The sequence below is a fragment of the Dasypus novemcinctus genome, chromosome X, assembly GCF_030445035.2.
Source record: "Dasypus novemcinctus isolate mDasNov1 chromosome X, mDasNov1.1.hap2, whole genome shotgun sequence".
NCBI lineage: Eukaryota > Metazoa > Chordata > Mammalia > Cingulata > Dasypodidae > Dasypus > Dasypus novemcinctus.
In genome coordinates, this window is record NC_080704.1 from 55,501,388 (window position 1) to 55,520,869 (window position 19,482).

General features: G+C 43.6%; 1 protein-coding gene and 1 pseudogene across 2 annotated transcripts in view; both read right to left on the reverse strand.

The window, feature by feature from the left end:
• Window positions 1–18,591, reverse strand: part of SYN1 (synapsin I) — a 44,742-nt gene extending 26,151 nt beyond the window's left edge. For both annotated transcript variants that reach the window (XM_004472147.5, XM_004472146.5), the window contains exons 1-5: window positions 17,863–18,591; window positions 6,961–7,018; window positions 6,767–6,858; window positions 5,673–5,829; window positions 5,411–5,500 (exon numbers count right to left, since the gene is read on the reverse strand). In XM_004472147.5, coding sequence (XP_004472204.1) covers window positions 5,411–5,500; window positions 5,673–5,829; window positions 6,767–6,858; window positions 6,961–7,018; window positions 17,863–18,239 — 774 coding nt within the window. In that variant the 5' untranslated portion in view covers window positions 18,240–18,591. The remainder of the gene's footprint in view (window positions 1–5,410; window positions 5,501–5,672; window positions 5,830–6,766; window positions 6,859–6,960; window positions 7,019–17,862) is intronic.
• The window catches only part of LOC101424284 (glutamine synthetase-like), a 416,428-nt pseudogene that overhangs the window by 343,748 nt on the left and 53,198 nt on the right, over window positions 1–19,482 (reverse strand).

The window sequence follows — 19,482 nt, forward strand, 5'->3', positions numbered from 1 at the left end:
TTTGACTGTATACCTTCAGTCTAAAGATATAAAAAAAGACACATGAAATCCAAACTCTACCTTAGTAGAATTATTTTTTTCATAGTAGTATAGGTATCACAATTCTGAAAATACTATCTTTGCATTGTAAGATCAAGTAAATGAGTAAACACTTCAAATAAAAGGCAGAGATTGGCAGAATGGATGAAAAGCATGAACCAACTAACTGCTGATTACAAGAAACTCATTTTAGATTAAAAGATACAAAGAGGTTGAAAGTAAACAAAAGGAAAAAAGATATACCACACAAACAATAATCAATAGAGAATCGGAGTGGCTAGAGTAATGTGAGACAAAACAGACATTAAAGCAAAAGTTGTTCCTAGAGATAAAGAGGGGAATTTTATCATCATAAAAGGACCAATCTTCAGGAGTATATACACTTACCTAACAACAGAATTGAAGGAAGAAATAAGCCGTTCAACAATAACAGGTAGAGATTTCAATACCCTGCTTTCAATAATGGACAGAACAATGAGGCAGCAGATCAATAAAGAATGAGAAGACTTGAACAACATTATAAACCAAATAGACCCAGCAGACAACTATAGAACACTCTACCCAATAGCAGCAGAATGCATATTCTTCTCAAGTGCACAGGGAACATTCTACAAGACAGATCATATGTTAGAACATAAACAAATCTCAATAAATGTAAAATGATTGAAACCATGCAAAGTTTGTTCTCTGTCCACAGTGGAATCTCTGATCACAATGGAATGAAATTAGAACTCAGTAACAGAAAGAAATTTAGGAAATTCACAAATATGTGGAAATTAGACAACCCACTCCTAAATGACCAATTGGTCAAAGAAGAAATCACAAGGAAATTAGAAAATATTTTGAGATGAATAAAAATGAATGTACAACATACCAAAACTTATAGTGGTATTTAGAGCGAAATTTATAGTTGAAAATGCCTATATTTAAAAACAAGAAACATAGCAAGTCAATAACCTAATCTTTCATCTCAAAAAATTAGAAAAAGCAGAGTAAAGAAAACCCAAAACAAGCAGAAGGAAGGAAATATTAGAGTGGAAATAAAGGAAACAGAGAATAGAAAAACAAGGGAAAATCAATGAGGCTGAAAACTGGTTCTATGAAAAGATCAACAAAATTTACAAACCTTTAGCTAGATTGAGCAAGGAAATTAATACTAAATTAATAATACTAAAATCAGTAATGAAAGAGGGGTCATTACCATTAACCTTATAGAAATAAAAAGAATTATAAGGGAATACTAGGAACATAGCATGCCAACATATTATAAAACCTAGGTGAAAAGGACAAATCCATGAAAGAAACAAACTGCCTATATTGACTCAAGAAGAAACGGAAAATCTGAATGGCCCTATAACAAGGTAAGAGATTGAATTAGTAATAATTGTAATCATAAAAAAAAAAAACTTCCTACAAAGTGCCTGAGACTAGATGGTTTCACAGGCATATTCTACCGAATGAGAAACACAACAGACCAGGGGGCTAAGGTGGCTCAGGTGATTGAACGCCTCTCTCCCACATGGGAGGTCTCGGTTCAGTTCCTAGTGCCTCATAAAGAGAAGATGAGCAGACAGTGAGTGCAAACAATGGGGGGGGGGGGGGGAATAAATAGATAAAATAGATATTTAAAAAAAAGAAAGATTAACATCAATCTTTCACAAACTCTCCCCCCCCAAAAAAAAAAACAGAAAAGGAGGGAACACGGGAACACTGCCCTGATGCCAAAACCAGACGAAAACGTCATATGAAAACTTCACACCAATACCCGTTATGAATATAGACACCATAATCCTCAACAAAATACTAATAAGACAAATCCAGCAACATATAAAAAGGATTATACACCATGACCAAGTGGGGTCTATCCCAAGAACGCAAGATTCAACATATGAAATCATGCAATATAATATACATACATGTTCACAGAACAAAGATCCAAAAGCACATGATCATTTTAATAAACACAGAAAAAGCATTTGACAAAGTCCAACTTTCATGGCAAAAACACTCAACAAACTAGGAAAAGAAGAGAGCTTTGTCAACATATAGATAGCAGTTACTGTATGCCAGATGCACTTTTCTAACGACTTTACATTTATTAAATAATTTAATTTTCACACCAACTCTCTGAGGCAAGAACTATTATTACACATGTTTTACAGATAGCTAAACTGAGACAAAGAGTTTTTAAGTAACTTTTCCTATGTCAGGCAGCTAATAAGTTGTGGAGGTGAAATCTGCATTCAAAAATTATGGCTACTACAGGAGAGGGTGGGAGGTAAAAAAAAATTATGGCTACAGAGTTCATGCTCTCCATCTACTTTGCTATACTGTCTCTCAAAGAATGTGGAATAGTAATAATGATATACAAGTTGGGTTTCATGAGAACTAGTGACTCAATCTGTACTAGTGAATAAACTTAATTCATAACACTGATACTTTTAACTTACATCAGTAACCATAATTTGTTAATACTGGTAACAATTTGTAATATTAATAGCAATGCTTATTTCATCAGGTTGGCAATGTTGGGTCAATCTTGATATTTAATTGTTATTTGTTCCACAAACTGATGATGGGTATATAAACAGGCCTAATTTGTAACATTGGTAAAATTGTGTAAAATTAGTTGTAAAAAATCTTTGGAAATGAATAGAAAAGGTGAAAGCATATCATAGTGTTTGTAACTAGCAGTGCTATTTTGTGGGGATGAGAGTGGTTGAAAGGGAAAGTCTAAGTATATTACTAGAATGAAGGCTAAAAAATGTAACATGGGACTCTATAGCATAGTGAAACATGTGAAATATGAAAGAGTAATATTGCATATGTAAGACTTTTTCTTTGAAACTGAACAAATGTATGTTAATGTTAAAAGTTGTTAATATCAGGCGAAAACAAACAAAAAACATTATGCTAAGTGAAAGAAACCAGACACAAAGTACTATATTTTTGTATGATTCCATTTATATTAAATGTAAATATAATTAGAGCAGACTTACTGATAGTCTACTATAAAACTATTGTGGCTAGTAATAGAAGAAATTGTATCATTGATGTGGAGAAAGTGGTCACAGTAGTTGCTGAGGGCAGAGGAGAGGGAAGAAGAGATGTGATGAGGGGCCATTTTTGGGACTTGGAGTTGTCCTAAATGATATTGCAGGGACAGATGCTGGACATTATATATCCTGCCATAACCCACTGAATGGACTGGGGGAGAGTGTGAGCTACAGGGTAAACTATTATCCACGTGGTGCAGCAGTGCTCCAAAATGTGTTTACCGAGTGCGATGAGTGTGCCACAATGATGGAGGAGGTTGTTGGTGTGGGAGGAGTGGGGTGGAGGGATAAGGGTTATACGGAAACCTCTTTTTTTTTAAAGATTTATTTATTTATTTAATTCCCCCCCTCCCCCGGTTGTCTGTTCTCTGTGTCTATTTGCTGCATCTTGTTTCTTTGTCCGCTTCTGTTGTCGTCAGCGGCAGGGGAAGTGTGGGCGGTGCCATTCCTGGGCAGGCTGCACTTTCTTTCGCGCTGGGCGGCTCTCCTTGTGGGGTGCACTCCTTGCGCGTGGGGCTCCCCTACGCGGAGGACACCCCTGCGTGGCAGGGCACTCCTTGCGTGCATCAGCACTGCGCATGGGCCAGCTCCACACGGGTCAAGGAGGCCCGGGATTTGAACAGCGGACCTCCCATGTGGTAGACGGACACCCTAACCACTGGGCCAAGTCCGTTTCCCCGGAAACCTCTTATGTTTTTTATAATGTAACCTTTTTGTGATGTATGCATCTTCAAAAAAATACAATTTACAAAAATGATGGGGGTGGGAATTGTGTTTTATGGGAACCTCATGTTTTTTTAATGTAATGTTCTATGTGATCTATTAACTTTAATTTAAAAAGTGTTAATAAAAAATTAAAAAAATAAAAATAAATCCAATATGTTCACTGCTGAAAAAAATGTAAATATAAATCAATTTATAAAGACGGAATTAGATTAGTGGTTATGTTGGGCTAGGGAAGGTAGAGGGATTGAGAGGTGATTGCTAAGGGGTGTGGAGTTTTTCTTTTTGGAGTAATGAAATTGTTCTAAAAATTTTTTGTGGTGATAAATGCACAGCACTATGATTATACTAAAAGCTATTGATTGTACACTTTGGATGGAATGTGTGATATGTGAATATATCTCAATAAAACTTCTTCATCAAAACAAATTAATGACAGTAACTAATTCAATTTCTATTTGTAACTACCAGTGAATTCATAACTGTGCTCTTCATAATTTGTATTAGTAATTATAACTTTAATATTAGTAATTACATCAGTTGGAATGTTAACCATATTAATAATGATTTCTATTAGTAACTATAATATAATACAGAACATAGGTATTCATAAATTATATTATAATAGCAATCTTAATCTGTAATAGTTTGTTGTATCTGTAATGACATTTTACAGTTTGTATTCATAGTTTAGTTTCTTTTAGTAATTATAACTTAATTAACTATGTGTCTTTTATACTGATATTCTTAAATTGTAAGGTTGGTAATCAATTATAATATTAGAGAATATTAGTAATGATAATTCAATTCCTATTATTAATTATAGCATAATTCAAAACACAGGTACTTATAATTTATATTAGCATAGTTTGTAATATTGATAATTTGTAATAACATATAATCTTTGATGATACCTGTAATGATTGTTCAGTTTCAATTAGGGAACTATAATTCATAACTTCAGTACTTGTAATTTACCTGAGTAACCATAATTTGTAGTATTTGTGATAATCTTTAATGTAAGTGATTATATTTTATGATAATAGCAACCAATAATTCTATTTGTAAACATAGTTTACTTTATAACATTGGCAATCCTAATTTGAAATATTGGTAAAAATTTCTATTAGCAGCAATATTTGACAAGGTTAGTAAAAACGACTCAATCTCTCTATGTGACTATCATTTGATTCATATCCGCTCTGTTAATTTACATTATAAATCAATTTTTAGTTTATTTTTTTAGGAGTTACTGGAGATTGAGCCTGGGACCTCGTACATGTGAAGCAGATGCTCAACCACTGAGCCACACGCGCTCCCCAATCAATTTTTAATACTGGCAAGAATAGGCAATATGAGTAATGAGACCTGGTAAATATTGGTATCAATGATTTAATTCACACCTGCAACCATAAGTATATTCATGATATTAATAAACCCTATCATGAAGCAATTTCATACTTCCACGTGCATACACCAGCTGCATTTTCTGATATCCACTCATAACACACCCATTGGTAATATTATTGCAGTAGTTGACTACTACTAATGATCTTACTCTTTTCTGCCCACTCTACTTCCCCCAGACTCACCATCTCTTTGTGATTGGGGTAGAAGGTCTGATCGATTAGGGGGAATTCCTCAGTCCCCAGTTTCTTGTGCAGTCGAACCATCTGGGCAAACTATGAGAGCAGGAAAGATGGGTCAGCAAGTCCTTCATCTAAAGGGAGTCTCCAAGTTGGGACTCCAAGCTTTCAAACTTCTTCAGATTCTGAAAATCACAGAGTGATTTTGGACTCCCGCATGCAGGCATGCGCTGTTCCCTCTGCTGGTAGCACCCTTCCCATCACTTACCACCCAAGGCTTGTCACAGAAGTTGTAGACAGAATGCAAAGAGTTAACACTGGGGATTCCGGCATACTGCAGCCCAATGACCAAACTGCGGTAGTCTCCATTCCGCGCCATGCTGAAAGCATGCTGGCGGATCAGCACAAAGTCCGGCTTCAGAGACCTGGGGTGGCAGGGGTAGGAATGTTGACAGTCCCCCCGCCCAGAAGCTCTCCACCACTCTTGGAACAAAGGCCAAGTTTCTAAATCTCCACAGTTCCAAGAAATTGCAATGTGGTTTCTTACCTCCGCAGACATGCACAAGCTGCTCCCTTTGCCACAAGCACCTTTTCTATTCTTTCTCCATCTGGCAGTCTCCTCAAGCCTTTTCTACTGTTCCTCTCTCCTCACCAAGGTCAGCTTTGACAGCTCCCTGGTCACAGTCTCTCAGACCACTAGCTGTCCTCAAATTGTGCTGCCCAGAATAAATTCCAGCCTCGGGGCCTCTACACTGGCTGTTTCCTCTACCTGGAACATTTCCCTCCCTAGATATCTACATGGATCACTCCTTCACTTCCTTCAGGACTTTACTCAAATGTCTCTCACTATGGGCCACTCTATCCAAACTGCAGACCCCATTACCATTCAATAATCCCTACACCCCCTGACTCGTATATCTTTTTCTTAGCATTTTTACACTATTTGATTTTCTTATTTGTTTATTGTGTGTATCCCACAGTAGAATCAGTAAAATGTAGGCTTCGATGAGGGTAGGGATTTCTTTTTGTCTTCTATTTTTTGTCTTTTATTTGCTGCTAGGTCCTCAGCACCTAGGACAGTTCCTGGCACACTGTAGGTGCTCAATAAACATTTGTTGAATGTAAAATGCTGAGAGCATGAGAGCAACGCCTGGCATGCAGTAAATGCTCAACAAATATTTATTGAATTGATGAGACAATTTCGACTTGTGGGCTGCTGGGATCCGTGGCTCTTCTTCAGAAAAAAACTATCTCTGTAGATCTTGTTCACGGAAGGATGGTGGGGAGATGGGGACCTTGTCTCAGCTCTAAGGGAGTCCTTATGCTTCTCCCATTATAACAAGGCAACCTTTTTATACTCACCGCACGACCTTCACCCCATTCCGAAGAACTTCCATGTCCACAGAGAAGCCACCGTTGGCATGAGCCACAAGGTTGAGATCAGAGAATTCAGCCTGAGAAAGGGAGAAATTGGTGATTTGTCCACACCACGTAAAAATGACCACTCAGTTTGCAGTCTGGACAGTTGACACCCAGGTCCATCTGCCCCAACTAACCTGTTCTACTTTGATGTCAATTTCTCCATGGATCTTTTTCCCTTTGAAGTATTTCGCCCTAGAGGGGAAAAGCAGAGCACATCTGTCAAAGCTCAAATCCCAGGAAGGAAAACAAAACCCAGGCTGGTCCCTCAATCCCCAGCCTTTGCCCCTTCAGTGCCACTATAGAAACCATAAAGTGCTTTATAATTGTTGAAATACTTTGAAAAATGAAGTGCTTTGCAAACAATAACATCTGTTATCATCCATATGGTGGTATGTAAATATCAGAGGACACTGAGAAATGTAAAATATTCCCTTAAACCACAGAGAGCAGGCATTTCTCAAAGTATAGTCTGCTAATCACACTGCTACCGTAAATGGTGAACAGCTTTGCGAAATGAGCAGTGCTTCGCAAACTGTCATGTTCTTTGAAATGTCATGGAGGTGAATTGTGGGAAAAAGAGTCTAAATTGTATCTGAACTTTGGATGACCTCTTCCCTATTGTAGATGTTGCAGTTGTTCTCTATTATTGTAGATGATGTTGCAGTTCTGATAGCAAAAGGCTGCTCAGTAATGTCCAATAAATACGATGTGGAAACTAGGGTCGAGGCACTCAGGTCCAGAAGCTGTGAGTCCCCTCGTCCCATCTTTATCTCCTCTCTATGTCTCTCTCTCTGTCCTTTTATTTCATAAAGTTCTGCATTGCCTTCCCTTTGAGCCTATTGCTGAGCTGATCTCAGCAGTGAATGGTGAATGGCAATGAGCCTAACATACATACATATGAAGTGTGTGTTCAGGTGTACTTCAGTGTCTGTATGTCTCTGTGCCCACGTTCTGCTTGTGTGGCCCAAAGCATCTCTTGGTTCTCTGGCCCTTTCCTAGCACATTCACCATATTGCTGTGAGCCGAGAGGGACAAAACAGTCACGGGTGGTCAGCTGTACCAGCAAAGGAGGAGCAGATTGAGGGGTGTGGGTTGGGGTAAACAGGCTGTAACCAGCACTGATGGACTGGAAGGTGCGGGAGGCAATGCAGCTGAAGAGGAGGCGAATCCAATTCAAAGAGGAGGAGGAGCAGCACTAACACATCACGATCTGCTATGTCACTGTCCCTGGGCCCATCATTAGCTGGGCTGTTTCCAGTTGTTTCCTCCCCCAAACCCAGGATTCCTGCCTGACAGGCTTCTACACAGACAGAACCTCATCTCCAATCAGAGTTTCAGGGAATGGGGGTTGAAGAAAGGAGACACTGCCAGGGTCGCTGACATGCACACAATCAGAGTCTCTGACATATAAAGTACAAATGAACTCTAGTGACCTCACCAACACACACGGAAGACCCAAGCTCTGCTATTCTTCTCTGTCTGTCTCTCCAAGTGCCAGAAGAGAATCTCTCTCAACCTCTCAGATCCGCACATTTTTCATCTATAAAATGATGATGAGTTGAGATTATTTCACCATTTTTCAAACTTTTTTGACCACCAATGTAGAGGATACGGTGGTGGTGTGCTCAGATTTCCTCTTCAGGGCCATTGCACCCTTCTTCCAGGTGCTGGGAATACCAGTTGTTAAGAGCTCACAGTTGAAAAGACACACATACACACACACATAAAAACAAGAGCTCACAGTTGTGTCCCCACTGGGAATTGTCCACTGTCACAGACCACTGCTGTGACTAAGGTTACACCTGACTTCTGAGGGCAGCCCTTAGCCTATATCTGGTCTCTGAGGAGGTACACTGGCCAGCCTCCTTGCCTCAATATGGGTTCCCCTTAGGATCAGCTGAGGCCTCTGATGGGACTGCATGGTGGGTCGGCTTCCTCGGCCCAAACCTACCCTCCCAACATGTGTTGATCTCAAAGGCACTATCCAGTAAGTCTCCTGCATGCAAATCTCTGCCTCAAAGCCAGTTTCCAGGGAACCAGACCTAAAACAATGGGCAAGAGAAATGAAACTTCAGAGCAGACTCTAATGTGATTCTTGAGCTGGATCACCCAGTAGTCAACTGGTAATGAGGATCCATCATGGGTGGGAGGTGGAGCACAGATAGCCCCTAACAAGCTGTAGCAATGCAAAGGGCTCTGCAGCAGCTCCAGGCTGCAGTGCAAGCAGCTCTGCCACTTAGGCATAGGATCCAGCAGATCCTTTGACACTGGAGGTGTCAGTGGTAGGAAAAGATGTAGGGTGGTGTTTATGGGAAGCCCAAGCAGGAGGATCACAATGCAGGCCCCTAGGAATCTGGAGCAGCAGTGACTTTTACTAACGGCAGTCTGTAGTAGGAAGACTGGTGGAAGGGATGCAGTGGCTGGTGAAACATTTTGGCAATTGAAAGGTATAACTGCAATGGTAACCGGAGTAGGGTGACTTTTCTAAGCGATATTGATTAGATGAAAAAAGATCTGATATGCCCAGGGTGAATAATAATGAATTCAAGGCAAAATTTGGAAACCAGAGGACCTCTGTCACTACATTTAAGGAAACCCTATTTTCTACAGCCAGAGGGGCAGAGGGTAAGGACCAGGCTCAGAACTTAGTTGTAAGTACAGTAGAGCTTCAGAGAAGGTTGAATTCTCAGGCCCAGCACATCTCCTTTGCCATACTCAGGATCCTAATAGGGAAGGAGACATAGGATGAGGATATCTGAACAGATGCAGTTAAAATCCTTGAACTTATAGATTCACCTGAACCTACCAGGCCTGCAGAAGTCTCCCACTCTGCCCTCCCCCTTTGTTAGAATATAGATTCCCTCTGTTTGAAGATAATACAGGGGCCTCAAATGAAGCAAGTGCCTTATAAAACAATGTTGGCCTTCTCAGAATCTATCCCCATCTCCCCTCCCAGCAACCAGACCAATAACCAGGGTCAAATCCTAGCACAACTTGAGTGGAGAAATTAGAAGCAGATAAAGGAAGGAGAAGAACTATATGCAGAAGAAGTCAAACGATCTGGCTAATGTGTACTTGGAAGAGCTGGGAAACTACACACGGGACTGCATCCTGAGCACAATGGCTCAAGGGGGTGGAACATAAAGTTGTAGATTCTTCTGGGATACAGAATTTAAAACCCTGGCAAGGATCCTAGGAGATCATGCTAACACACACTAGGATCACTCTTGGAGGCCTGGAGAAACAATATTCCACACTAAGTGAAAGAGAAATGCCAGAACTTCCAGGGCAGATTGTGGAGGAAAGAACCAAAGGGCTCAGAGAAGGAGACATACTACAGTAGTTATACTATTCAAGTCTGGTAAACCCACCAGCTGACTACATTCTACAGGAGAGCCCAGAGGAAATACATAACTTAGCAAAGCAATAAGGAATATACGGTGAGAATGGCACCAGCAATGTTGAGAAACACTAGGGGTAAGGTAATAAATCCTGGCCCAGGTCCTGCTTACAGTGGGTCCACTGAGTCCACAGACCCACCTAATTGTCAATTCCCCCAGTTCAAAAATGCGTAATTGGAATGGGAAGAATTTGTGGTTGTCAGAACCCTTACATGGGTTCCCTTTGGCCGGTGGCATAAGAGCTGTTGTACTGGAAGACTGAACGGAAGCCTCTGAAACTGCCTTTCCCTTCCTATCAAAGCAGTAAACCAAAACCAGTATTGTACCTAGGGGTAAGGGTGGAAATTCATGATACTCCTCAAGATTCAAAGGATGCTGGAGTGTTGGTCCCATTTGGCCCTTGAGACTGGATGGATCCTGTAGAACGACTGTAGATTACCAAGTAGCAGCTTTCATTGTAGCTGCTATACTGGACATGCTATCATTGCTAAAAGCAGCTTAATAGGACCTCAGGTACATGATATGTGGCCACTGATTTGGCAAATGCATTTTCCATTCTCATTAGAAAAGAGGATCAGAAACAGTTCACACACATGTGAGACTGACAACAGTATTCGTTTATGGACTCGCCAGAGGGTTATATTAAGTCTCTCACCCTGTGTCATAATACTGTCCAAAGGGACCTAGAGCATCTGGATAGGCCACAGAATATCACACTGGACCACTACAGCAATCTCATCATGCTCACTGGCAAGATGAGCAAGATGAGCAAGGTCAGGATGTTGCCTTGGTAACTTCTAAGGGTGGGAGGTAAACCCTATGAAGACTCACGGGCCTGACACATTCATAAAATTTTTAGGGATCCAGTGGTCCAGGGCAGGCCATGGCAACCCCTCCAAAGAACAGGGCAAATTATTGCATCTGGCATCTCCAACCATGAAGACAAAAAGCACAATACCTGGTAGGCCTCTTCAGGTTCTGGAGGCAGCATATTCCACACCTGGAAATACTGCACTGCTCTGGCCCATGTATCAGGTGACACATAAGGCTGGCAGCTCAGAGTGGAGGTCAGAGCAGAAAAAGGCTCTGCAGCAGGTCCAGGCTGCAGTGTAAGCAGCCCTGCCACTCAGGCCATTGGATCTGGCAGATTTTGTGATACTGGAGGAGTCGTGAAAAAGATGCAGTGTGGAGCTTTGGGGAAGCCCAAGTGAGAGGTTCCTGAGGTTCTGAGGCAAGACCATGCCATCTGCAGCAGAGAATTATATACCTTTTAAGAAACAAATCCTGGTGTAGTACTGGGCCCTGGGTAGAGACAGAATACTTGACCACACGCACCAAGTGACTATGCATCCAAAACTATCCATTATGAGCTGAGTCCTGCCAGATCTGCCAAGCAATAAAGTCAGATGACCCAGCAGGCAGGATTGAACCCAAGTAGGAACAAGCAAGCTACATGAGTCATCCAGATCCCCATGTCATCCAGAACTGTTGCAAAGTAGTTACTCTCCCTCTGCTCACCAAAGGGATTACTTACAACCAGCTGATGAAAGAGGAAAATGCCCAAGCTTGGTTCACAAATGGGCTGGCTTGATATGTGGGCAGAAGCCAAAAATGGACAGTGGCTGCACTATAGCCCCACTTGGCATGGCCTTGAAAGAGAGTGGCAGAGCTCCTGATGGGCAGAGCTTTGGACTGTGTACCTGGTCATACACTTTGTATGGAAGGAGAAGTGGCCCAAGTTAGAATATATATTCACTTATATGCAATGGTGAATGGCTTGGCTGGTTGGTCAGGCATCTGGGAGGAAAAATATTGGAAGATCAGGACAAGGAGTTCTGGGATGTAGGAATGTGGGTTATATATATGAGAGTGGGCAAAAAATGAGGATTGAAGATCTTTGCATTGCATGTTAACACCCACCAGACAGCGTTCACCATGGAGGTGGCCCTAAACAACCACGTAGACAGAATGCATCAGCCAGATGATGTCAGCCAGCCACTAAAATCAGTCGCCCCAGTGCTGGCAGATGTGGCACATGAATGAAGTGGCAACAGTAGCAGAGACAGAGGCTATCTGTGGGCCCAACAACATGATTGCCAAATGTCTAGCCTGTCAGCAACAGAAACCAAGGTTGAGTCCCCAGTAAGGTACCATCCCTCAAAGAGACCAACCAGCCACTGGTGCCAAACTGGCTTATATTGAGCCACTTCCCCTCTGGTTAGAGTAGTGATTCATTTTGACTGAAATAGTCCATGTATGGGTTTGCCTTTATATGGAAAGACAGGACAATCGCTGTCCAAGGGCTTACAGAGGATTTTACCAACCAGCACGGGATCTCACATAACATTGCTTCAGACCAAAGGACACAGTTCACAGTAAAGGAGATGAAATAGTGGGTATATGACGACGGGCTCCACTGATCACATCACAGAGCACACCAACCAGAAGCTGCTGGTCAGAGAGTGATGGAACAATTTGTTGAAGACATAGCTAAGACCCCAGTTTAGAGGTGATACAGTACAAGAATGAGGCACCATCCTCCAAAATAGTGCACAACTTAAATCAATGACCCTTGCATGTGTAGTGATCCTAATAGGTAGGATACATGGGTCTGGGAACTCAGAGGGTAAAGTAGAAGTGGCCCAGCTTACCATCACTCCCTGCGATCCACTTTTGTTATTTGTGCTTCCTGTTCTCTCAGAACTCTGCAGGATTAAAGGTCCAGGTTCTCCAAGAGGGAATACTGCTACCAGGGGATGGAGCAAGAACCCCATTACACTCTAAGCTACGGCTGCCACCCAACACTTCAGGTTTCTCATGCCAAGGGACAGGAGAAGGAGACACTGATCATAAGGAGAAAATAGGGCTGCTGTTGCACAGCGGCGGCGGGGAGGAATATGTTTGGCACCCGGATGATTCATTTGGGCATCTCTTGGTGGTCCTTGCTAAACTTTGTTGGTAAAGGGACTAATATAGCAGCCACAGCCTAAGGGTGGCATGGTGACCAGAGGCTCAGGCCTCCCAAAGATGAGGGAATGGATCATCGACCAGGTAAGCAACTGAGACCAAAAGAGGTACTAGCAGAGAGGGAGGGGAATCTAAAATGTATAGTTGAGGAAGTAGACAGTGAATCTCATTGATGGTCCTGAAATCAGCTGCAGGCAGTGGAGACTGTAATTTGTCTCACTAACCTGGCTCTTGTTAAGTTTTCCTCAGAACAGAAGACCAGTAGTAATTCTGGAAATGCTGTTTCCAGATGGGGTGAATGTATTATAAGAAGCAAGTGGATCTTAGTAATACGAAGGGTGGACTGTATGCTCCACTTAGATCTCCACCTCCCTCCCTCCTTCGAGTCCTCATATCATCCCCCAGCTTCAGGGACTATCTGCTGCTGAAGGCTCACAGTTATGTCGCTCACTGAGAATTGCCCTCTGCAGCAGGGATTTGCCTCACCCAAGACTGCGCCTCCTTCCAGGGGGCAGCTGACAGTCAATGACTGACTGATGCAGGAACACAAAAGCCTGGCCACCCCATCTCAATTCGGAAAACTTTGAAGGACCATTCCAGCTCCAGAGTTCCCCAGAGGGTTGGCTGAGACCGCTGTTGTGACTGCATTACAGCTCAACTTTTCCTTCTACACAATCCTGCTCTCCTCACTCTCCCACAGGTGTTGTTTCCAAGAGCTCTCCCCAGTAAATCTCCTGCACACAAATCTGAGAGTCTCAGCATCTGCTTTCAAGGAATTCTACCTAAGAAAACAAATCACAATAAGAAATATAGTTTATATAACCACTATATACATAATAATATACCCTATATATAACATGTATATTATACATGTTGCATGTTATACAGCAAAATAAAATATAGAATACATCTTATGTAATATATAATTTATATTATATATTACATATTAAGTGTATATGTACATAGAATGTATAGTAGAATGTGTATGTGTGTACATAATTGGAATGAAAATTTCTGTAAATAATTACCTTCACCTTATGCAATGCAGTCTGATGCTTTCTATTCTAGCTTTTGTTTCCTTTTCTCGTTTTCTATTTTATTCTATTTCATGAAGAAAAACATACACATATATATGTATTATGCACTCTAAACCAATTATATAACACATGGATTATATATAGATTATATATCTTATTGGAGCAACAGTTTTGCTAAACAATAATTACTCTTACTATTATGTATTATGCAATACATTCAGTTATTTTCTATTCTCATTTATTCTATTTCATGAAGAAAATGACAGGCTGGTCCCAAGCCAACAGGTGACCCACAGTTTGAAAAACACTGGACTAGATTATCTCTAAAAGGCAGAGGTGAATCTCAGTTCAGAGTTTGCAACTTTAAGCCACAGTGCAGTTAAGACCCAGGAATCAATCAGAATGATGAGGTTTGGTGGGAAAGGAATCAGACTTTACAGAGGCATTCTCTCCATTACAGAGTTTGCACAATTCCTCCTTTCCTCCAGGCCGAAGCCCCTGAGGCTTGCATGGTTCTGAATGTCTGTAACTTGATGATGCAGAGGTCTCTGTTCTCCACGCTGAGCCTAGTGTTCATAGTTTCCCTCTCTTTGTTCACCCTGCCCCACTCTACATATTGTAGACACTAAACAAATATTTGCTTAATGTAATTCATATATGAAAGCAAAAATTGTTATCAGCAAAAATATAGTAAATATTTGCTAAATTGGCTGGAAAAAAAGACTTGGGGGACTTCTGAAATAAAAAGGAGGCTTCTGGGATGCAGAAGGGGAAGGGAATGCTATTCACTGATTTCAGCAGGTGCTCAGTTATTGCTTCCTGGACAGATTAGAAGAAAAAGAGCAAAACACTGGAGTTGCAGTTATGGAAAGGAGAAAGAATTTTTGAGTATTCAGTAGGTAATTAGTAAATGCTTGCAGGAGTGAAGAATGATGCAGCAAAAGAACCTGTTTGGAGGATGGGAGTAAAGAAAGGAAGTCTAAAGAAGGGTGGTTACCAATACACAGAAGGGACCTCATTAAGATTTGTTGACTTCAGTGAAGCAAATATAACCAGGAAGATGGCACCTGTGTGAGTGGGTGTTGGTAAAGGAATTACATCAGATGCTCAATGAATGCTTTGTGGATTGATGGAAAAAAGAGTGGAGCAGCCTACTGCCAGGATGGGAATGCACTGTTTGAACAGCAGGAAACTAATAGGGGCTTTCTGGATTAATTGGGGGAAAAGGGCAGTGGAAGAGATGGCTACTAAGTGGGAGAGGGGGACTAGCCAAAATACAGTAGGTACACATCATGAGCTTTCAGGCTTGTGCAGTGTGAAAGGCAGGATAGGGACTGTTGAAGGGGAAATTAGGGCTCCAAGAAGGGGAGGAGGAGAGACATTGGATATGGGGTTCTGAGTAGTACAATAAGTGCTCACCACATGATTGTGGGGTTAAATGGAAGAAAAGGTATGGAGAAACCAGCTGGTGGTTGGGATTAAAAGGAAAGGGAGCTGAAGGAGGGTTCTTCCTAGTATACAGTGGTGCTTAACAAATGCCTTTTTTACTCTGGCACATAGAAAACATGCAACAAATATCTGTGGAAAGAATAAATGGCTTTGAAGAGAAGGAAAGGCCGCTTGGGTAAAGGCTCCTGGGGTGAAGGGTTATCTAACCATTAAACAGCTGGTACTTAATAAGTTTAGGCTGAAGCAGAGCCCTGGAGAGAGAGCACTTGAGGTAGGGGCAGGAACTTCCAGAAACAGGGAAAGAGGAAGTTCAGAATGACTTACCCAGCAGGTGTTTAATTAATGCATACTGACTTACATAGAAGAAAGTCTCTTTGGGATATGAACTCAAGGTTGGGAGAGGAAATCCTAGGGGTGCTGAAGGGAGTGGGAAAGGGGCAACCCTTATAATTTAGGCTTTGAAGTTATCAAAAGCACAGGACCTTGAGGAGAGGCCTTATGATTGGGGCAGGTCCTCCAAGGAGTAATGAAGGGGAATGTACTTCCAGACACTGCATACATGTTCCCTGGGTCTACTGGGAGAAAAGGACTTTGGGGAGGAGGTGTGAACATAGGGCACACTGACGCTGTTCTGTAAGTGCTAACAGAAGAGGTCTTTGGGGTAAGGTGATTAGAATGGAGCACATGGCAGACAATGAATAAACGCTCACTGGATCCAGTAAAAGAAAAGGCCTTTGAGGAGAGGGGATTGAGGTTGGGCATACAATCAGCTGAAAAATGCTCACTGGATCCATAGGAGGCAAAGTCCTTCAGGGAAGGGGAATTGGAATGCGAAGACTTGATCTATGTAAGTATGATTCTCCTTCCATGGGAGGGAGAAAAAGCTTTTATGGAGAAGGCACAGAATTAGGCACACTAAAGAAGCTCCATAAATGTTCCATGGAAAGATTAAAAGGAAAGGTCTTTGGGAAGAGGGATTGAAATGGGGCACAGAATAAGTGCTAGATATCTAATCACAGGGTTAATTAGAGGAAAAGGCTTTTATGGAGAAAGTCTAAGGTTGGGTTATGCAGAAGGTGCTTAATACATGCAGAGTGGATTCACCAGAGGAAAAGGCATTGGAGAAAGGATTTGGGGATGAGGTACACAGCAGGCACTCAATAAATGCTTGCTGAAATATTGGAGCTAAGAGTCTTTAGGGAAGGTTCACACAGCAGGCAGTTGATAAATACTAGATGGATCCATTAAAGGAAAGGCCTTTGAAGAATTAGCTTGAGAGTGGGGGCTACTCAACTGAGACCGCACTCAATAAACGCTTTCTAGATCCGTCGTAGGAAAAGGTCTGAAGGTTCAAAAAATGCTCATGAGCTGAAGGAAAAGGATCTGTTTTGGAAAAGGGCTTGGGATGGAACATACAAGAAACACTTATTAAATGCTTTCTATAATCTTTCAAGGGAAAGGCCCTAGGAGGGAGGCCCGGAGTTGGGGCATGAGAAAGCATTCAATAAAGACTCACAAGATACACTAAAGGCAAAGCTTCTGGCAAGAAGTTGTGGTGGTATATACAGCAGGTACTCAATCAATGTTCACTGAACAGTTTAAAACGTCTTTGAGGAGGGCGCTGAGGGTGGGATACACAGCAGACTGGATACATGCTCATGAGATTCATTAGAGAGAACGTTTTAGGTCAAGGATTGGGGGGAGAGGACAGGGCACAGATCAGGCTTTTAATAAATGTTCACAAAATTCAGTGAAGCCAAAGGCCTTGAAGAAGGCCTCCTCGATGAGGCACATTGCAGGTACTTGATAAAGGCTTCCAAGATCCATTAGCAGAAAAGGCCTTTAGGGCTAGGGCTGGGGGAGTGGGGTGGGTGGGATTAGGAAATATATTAGGCTTTCAAATGCTCACAGGATGTATTGAAGCCAATGTCTTTTAGGGAGGAGGATTGGAGAAGAGGTACACAGCAGGCGTCCATAATTGCTCCCTCCATCCAAGGAGAAGGCCTTGGGTGTTTGGGGGCATGGGCGGGGCACACAGAAGCGCCCTGGCTAATAATTTAAAGGAAAAGGCTTTGGGGGAGGGGGCCAGGTGCCCAGCACACAAGCGGCACTTGATAATTGCTTGCCGCAGGTCGATCTGGGGACCCGGGCCCGCGGGAAGACGTCCTCGGCAGTGGCTTACCAGTCGGTGTGCGGTTCGTCGATGACCAGCAGCACCCTGGCGGCAGCACCCCCGCGGCCTGCGCCCCCAGCGCCGCCGCCCACCTGCTCGCTAAAGGTGGCGGCTGCGGCTGCCGTGGTCTGCTTAACCGCGTTGGACAGCGACGAGAAGAAGCCACCGCCTCCTGAAGACCCGGGGCTAGGGGCTGCCGGAGAGGGCACAGGAGCGGCTGAGGAGGACCTCTCAGTAGTGGCAGTCGCGGGGCCGGGCGTGGTTCCGGGGCTAGAGGCAGCGGGCGGCGGCGGAGGCGGCTGCGGGCGCTGCAGGTCTGTCATGTACCCATTTGGCAGATTGGCCATGAAGTTGCTGTCCGACAGGCGGCGCCGCAGGTAGTTCATGGCTGCGGCGCGGGGTAGGGGGTCCTGGGGGCAGTCTAGCTAGGGCCGCGGGGGCGGACCTCGCGGCGCCCAAGAGCACAACTGCGCTCCTCAGCACGATGCGACTCCTCCGCTGCCCGCCGCAGACTGAGGCAGCACGGAATCGCCGCCGCCGCAGCGCGGATGGTCGCGCCCGTGCCCCCCTATCTCGCACGCCGAGTGGTGTCGCCTGGCTGGGCCGTCGGCAGCGCGGACGCGACCAAGGCAGGCGGAAAGGGGAGTTTGAGAATGAACGGCGAGTGACGTCAGCGCGCCTTCGGTGCCAGGGCGGCGGTGGTGTGCGCCGACAGGCGGGGGCGAAGGCTCTGTCCGCGGTGCTGAAAGCGGAAGTGCGCACGCGCCGCGCCGCATCCTGCTTCCCCTCCCCCCTCCGATTGGGGCTGCGCAATTTGGGGAGTGGGGGCGGGGTGGGTGTTTTTCCCGAGGGTCGGGGCCGGTTGTCAGAAAGGACCCCCCGACCCACCTCATCCTGGTCCTCACACCCATTCTCTCACTCAGGACCCTGTGCAGAGACTCGGTTTCCAGGTGTTGATATTCACTGCAGAAGGCATTTTGGGGGAGGGGCTGGAGGGCACACCCTGAGACACAAAAATGGAGAAATAACCCCTTCACGACTAGCAGTGGAATCATACATAGTGCCCAAGGAGAAGATCAGTCTCCTACATCCACAAAGGCTCAGCCACGCATAGAGAAGGGTGTGGGGGCGGTGTAGACAGCATTAGACACACGGAGGTGGACACTTGGGCGGGGTACACACACTTGTCCCCGGTGGAGAGGCCTGGAGGCACACAGGGATGACACACAGAAAAGTGAGGCAGCACATGGATCATGCAAAGACAGAGAATACACCCAGATCTCGGTTTAAACAGAGACACACACACAAACCCAGGGTAACACACAGGGGTATGTGTGCATACACGTACACACACACAAACAGGTACTGCACAGGCACAGAGACCCATGGGAACTTACATGAGCATGCACACTCAGACAAAACACATAAGCACAGATAATCATGGACACACCTAGATCTAGAACACATATTCTGTGCAGCCCTAGCCTGATGTATGTCCATCCCCTTTTCCACTCCTCCCCACACACTCCGTTGACGTGCCTCCATCTCTCTGCCCTGGACACAGTGAAAAGCCAGGCTAAGCACCTGGTGTCATCAGTGTTCATGGCTGTCTCTCCGTGCAACCGAGTA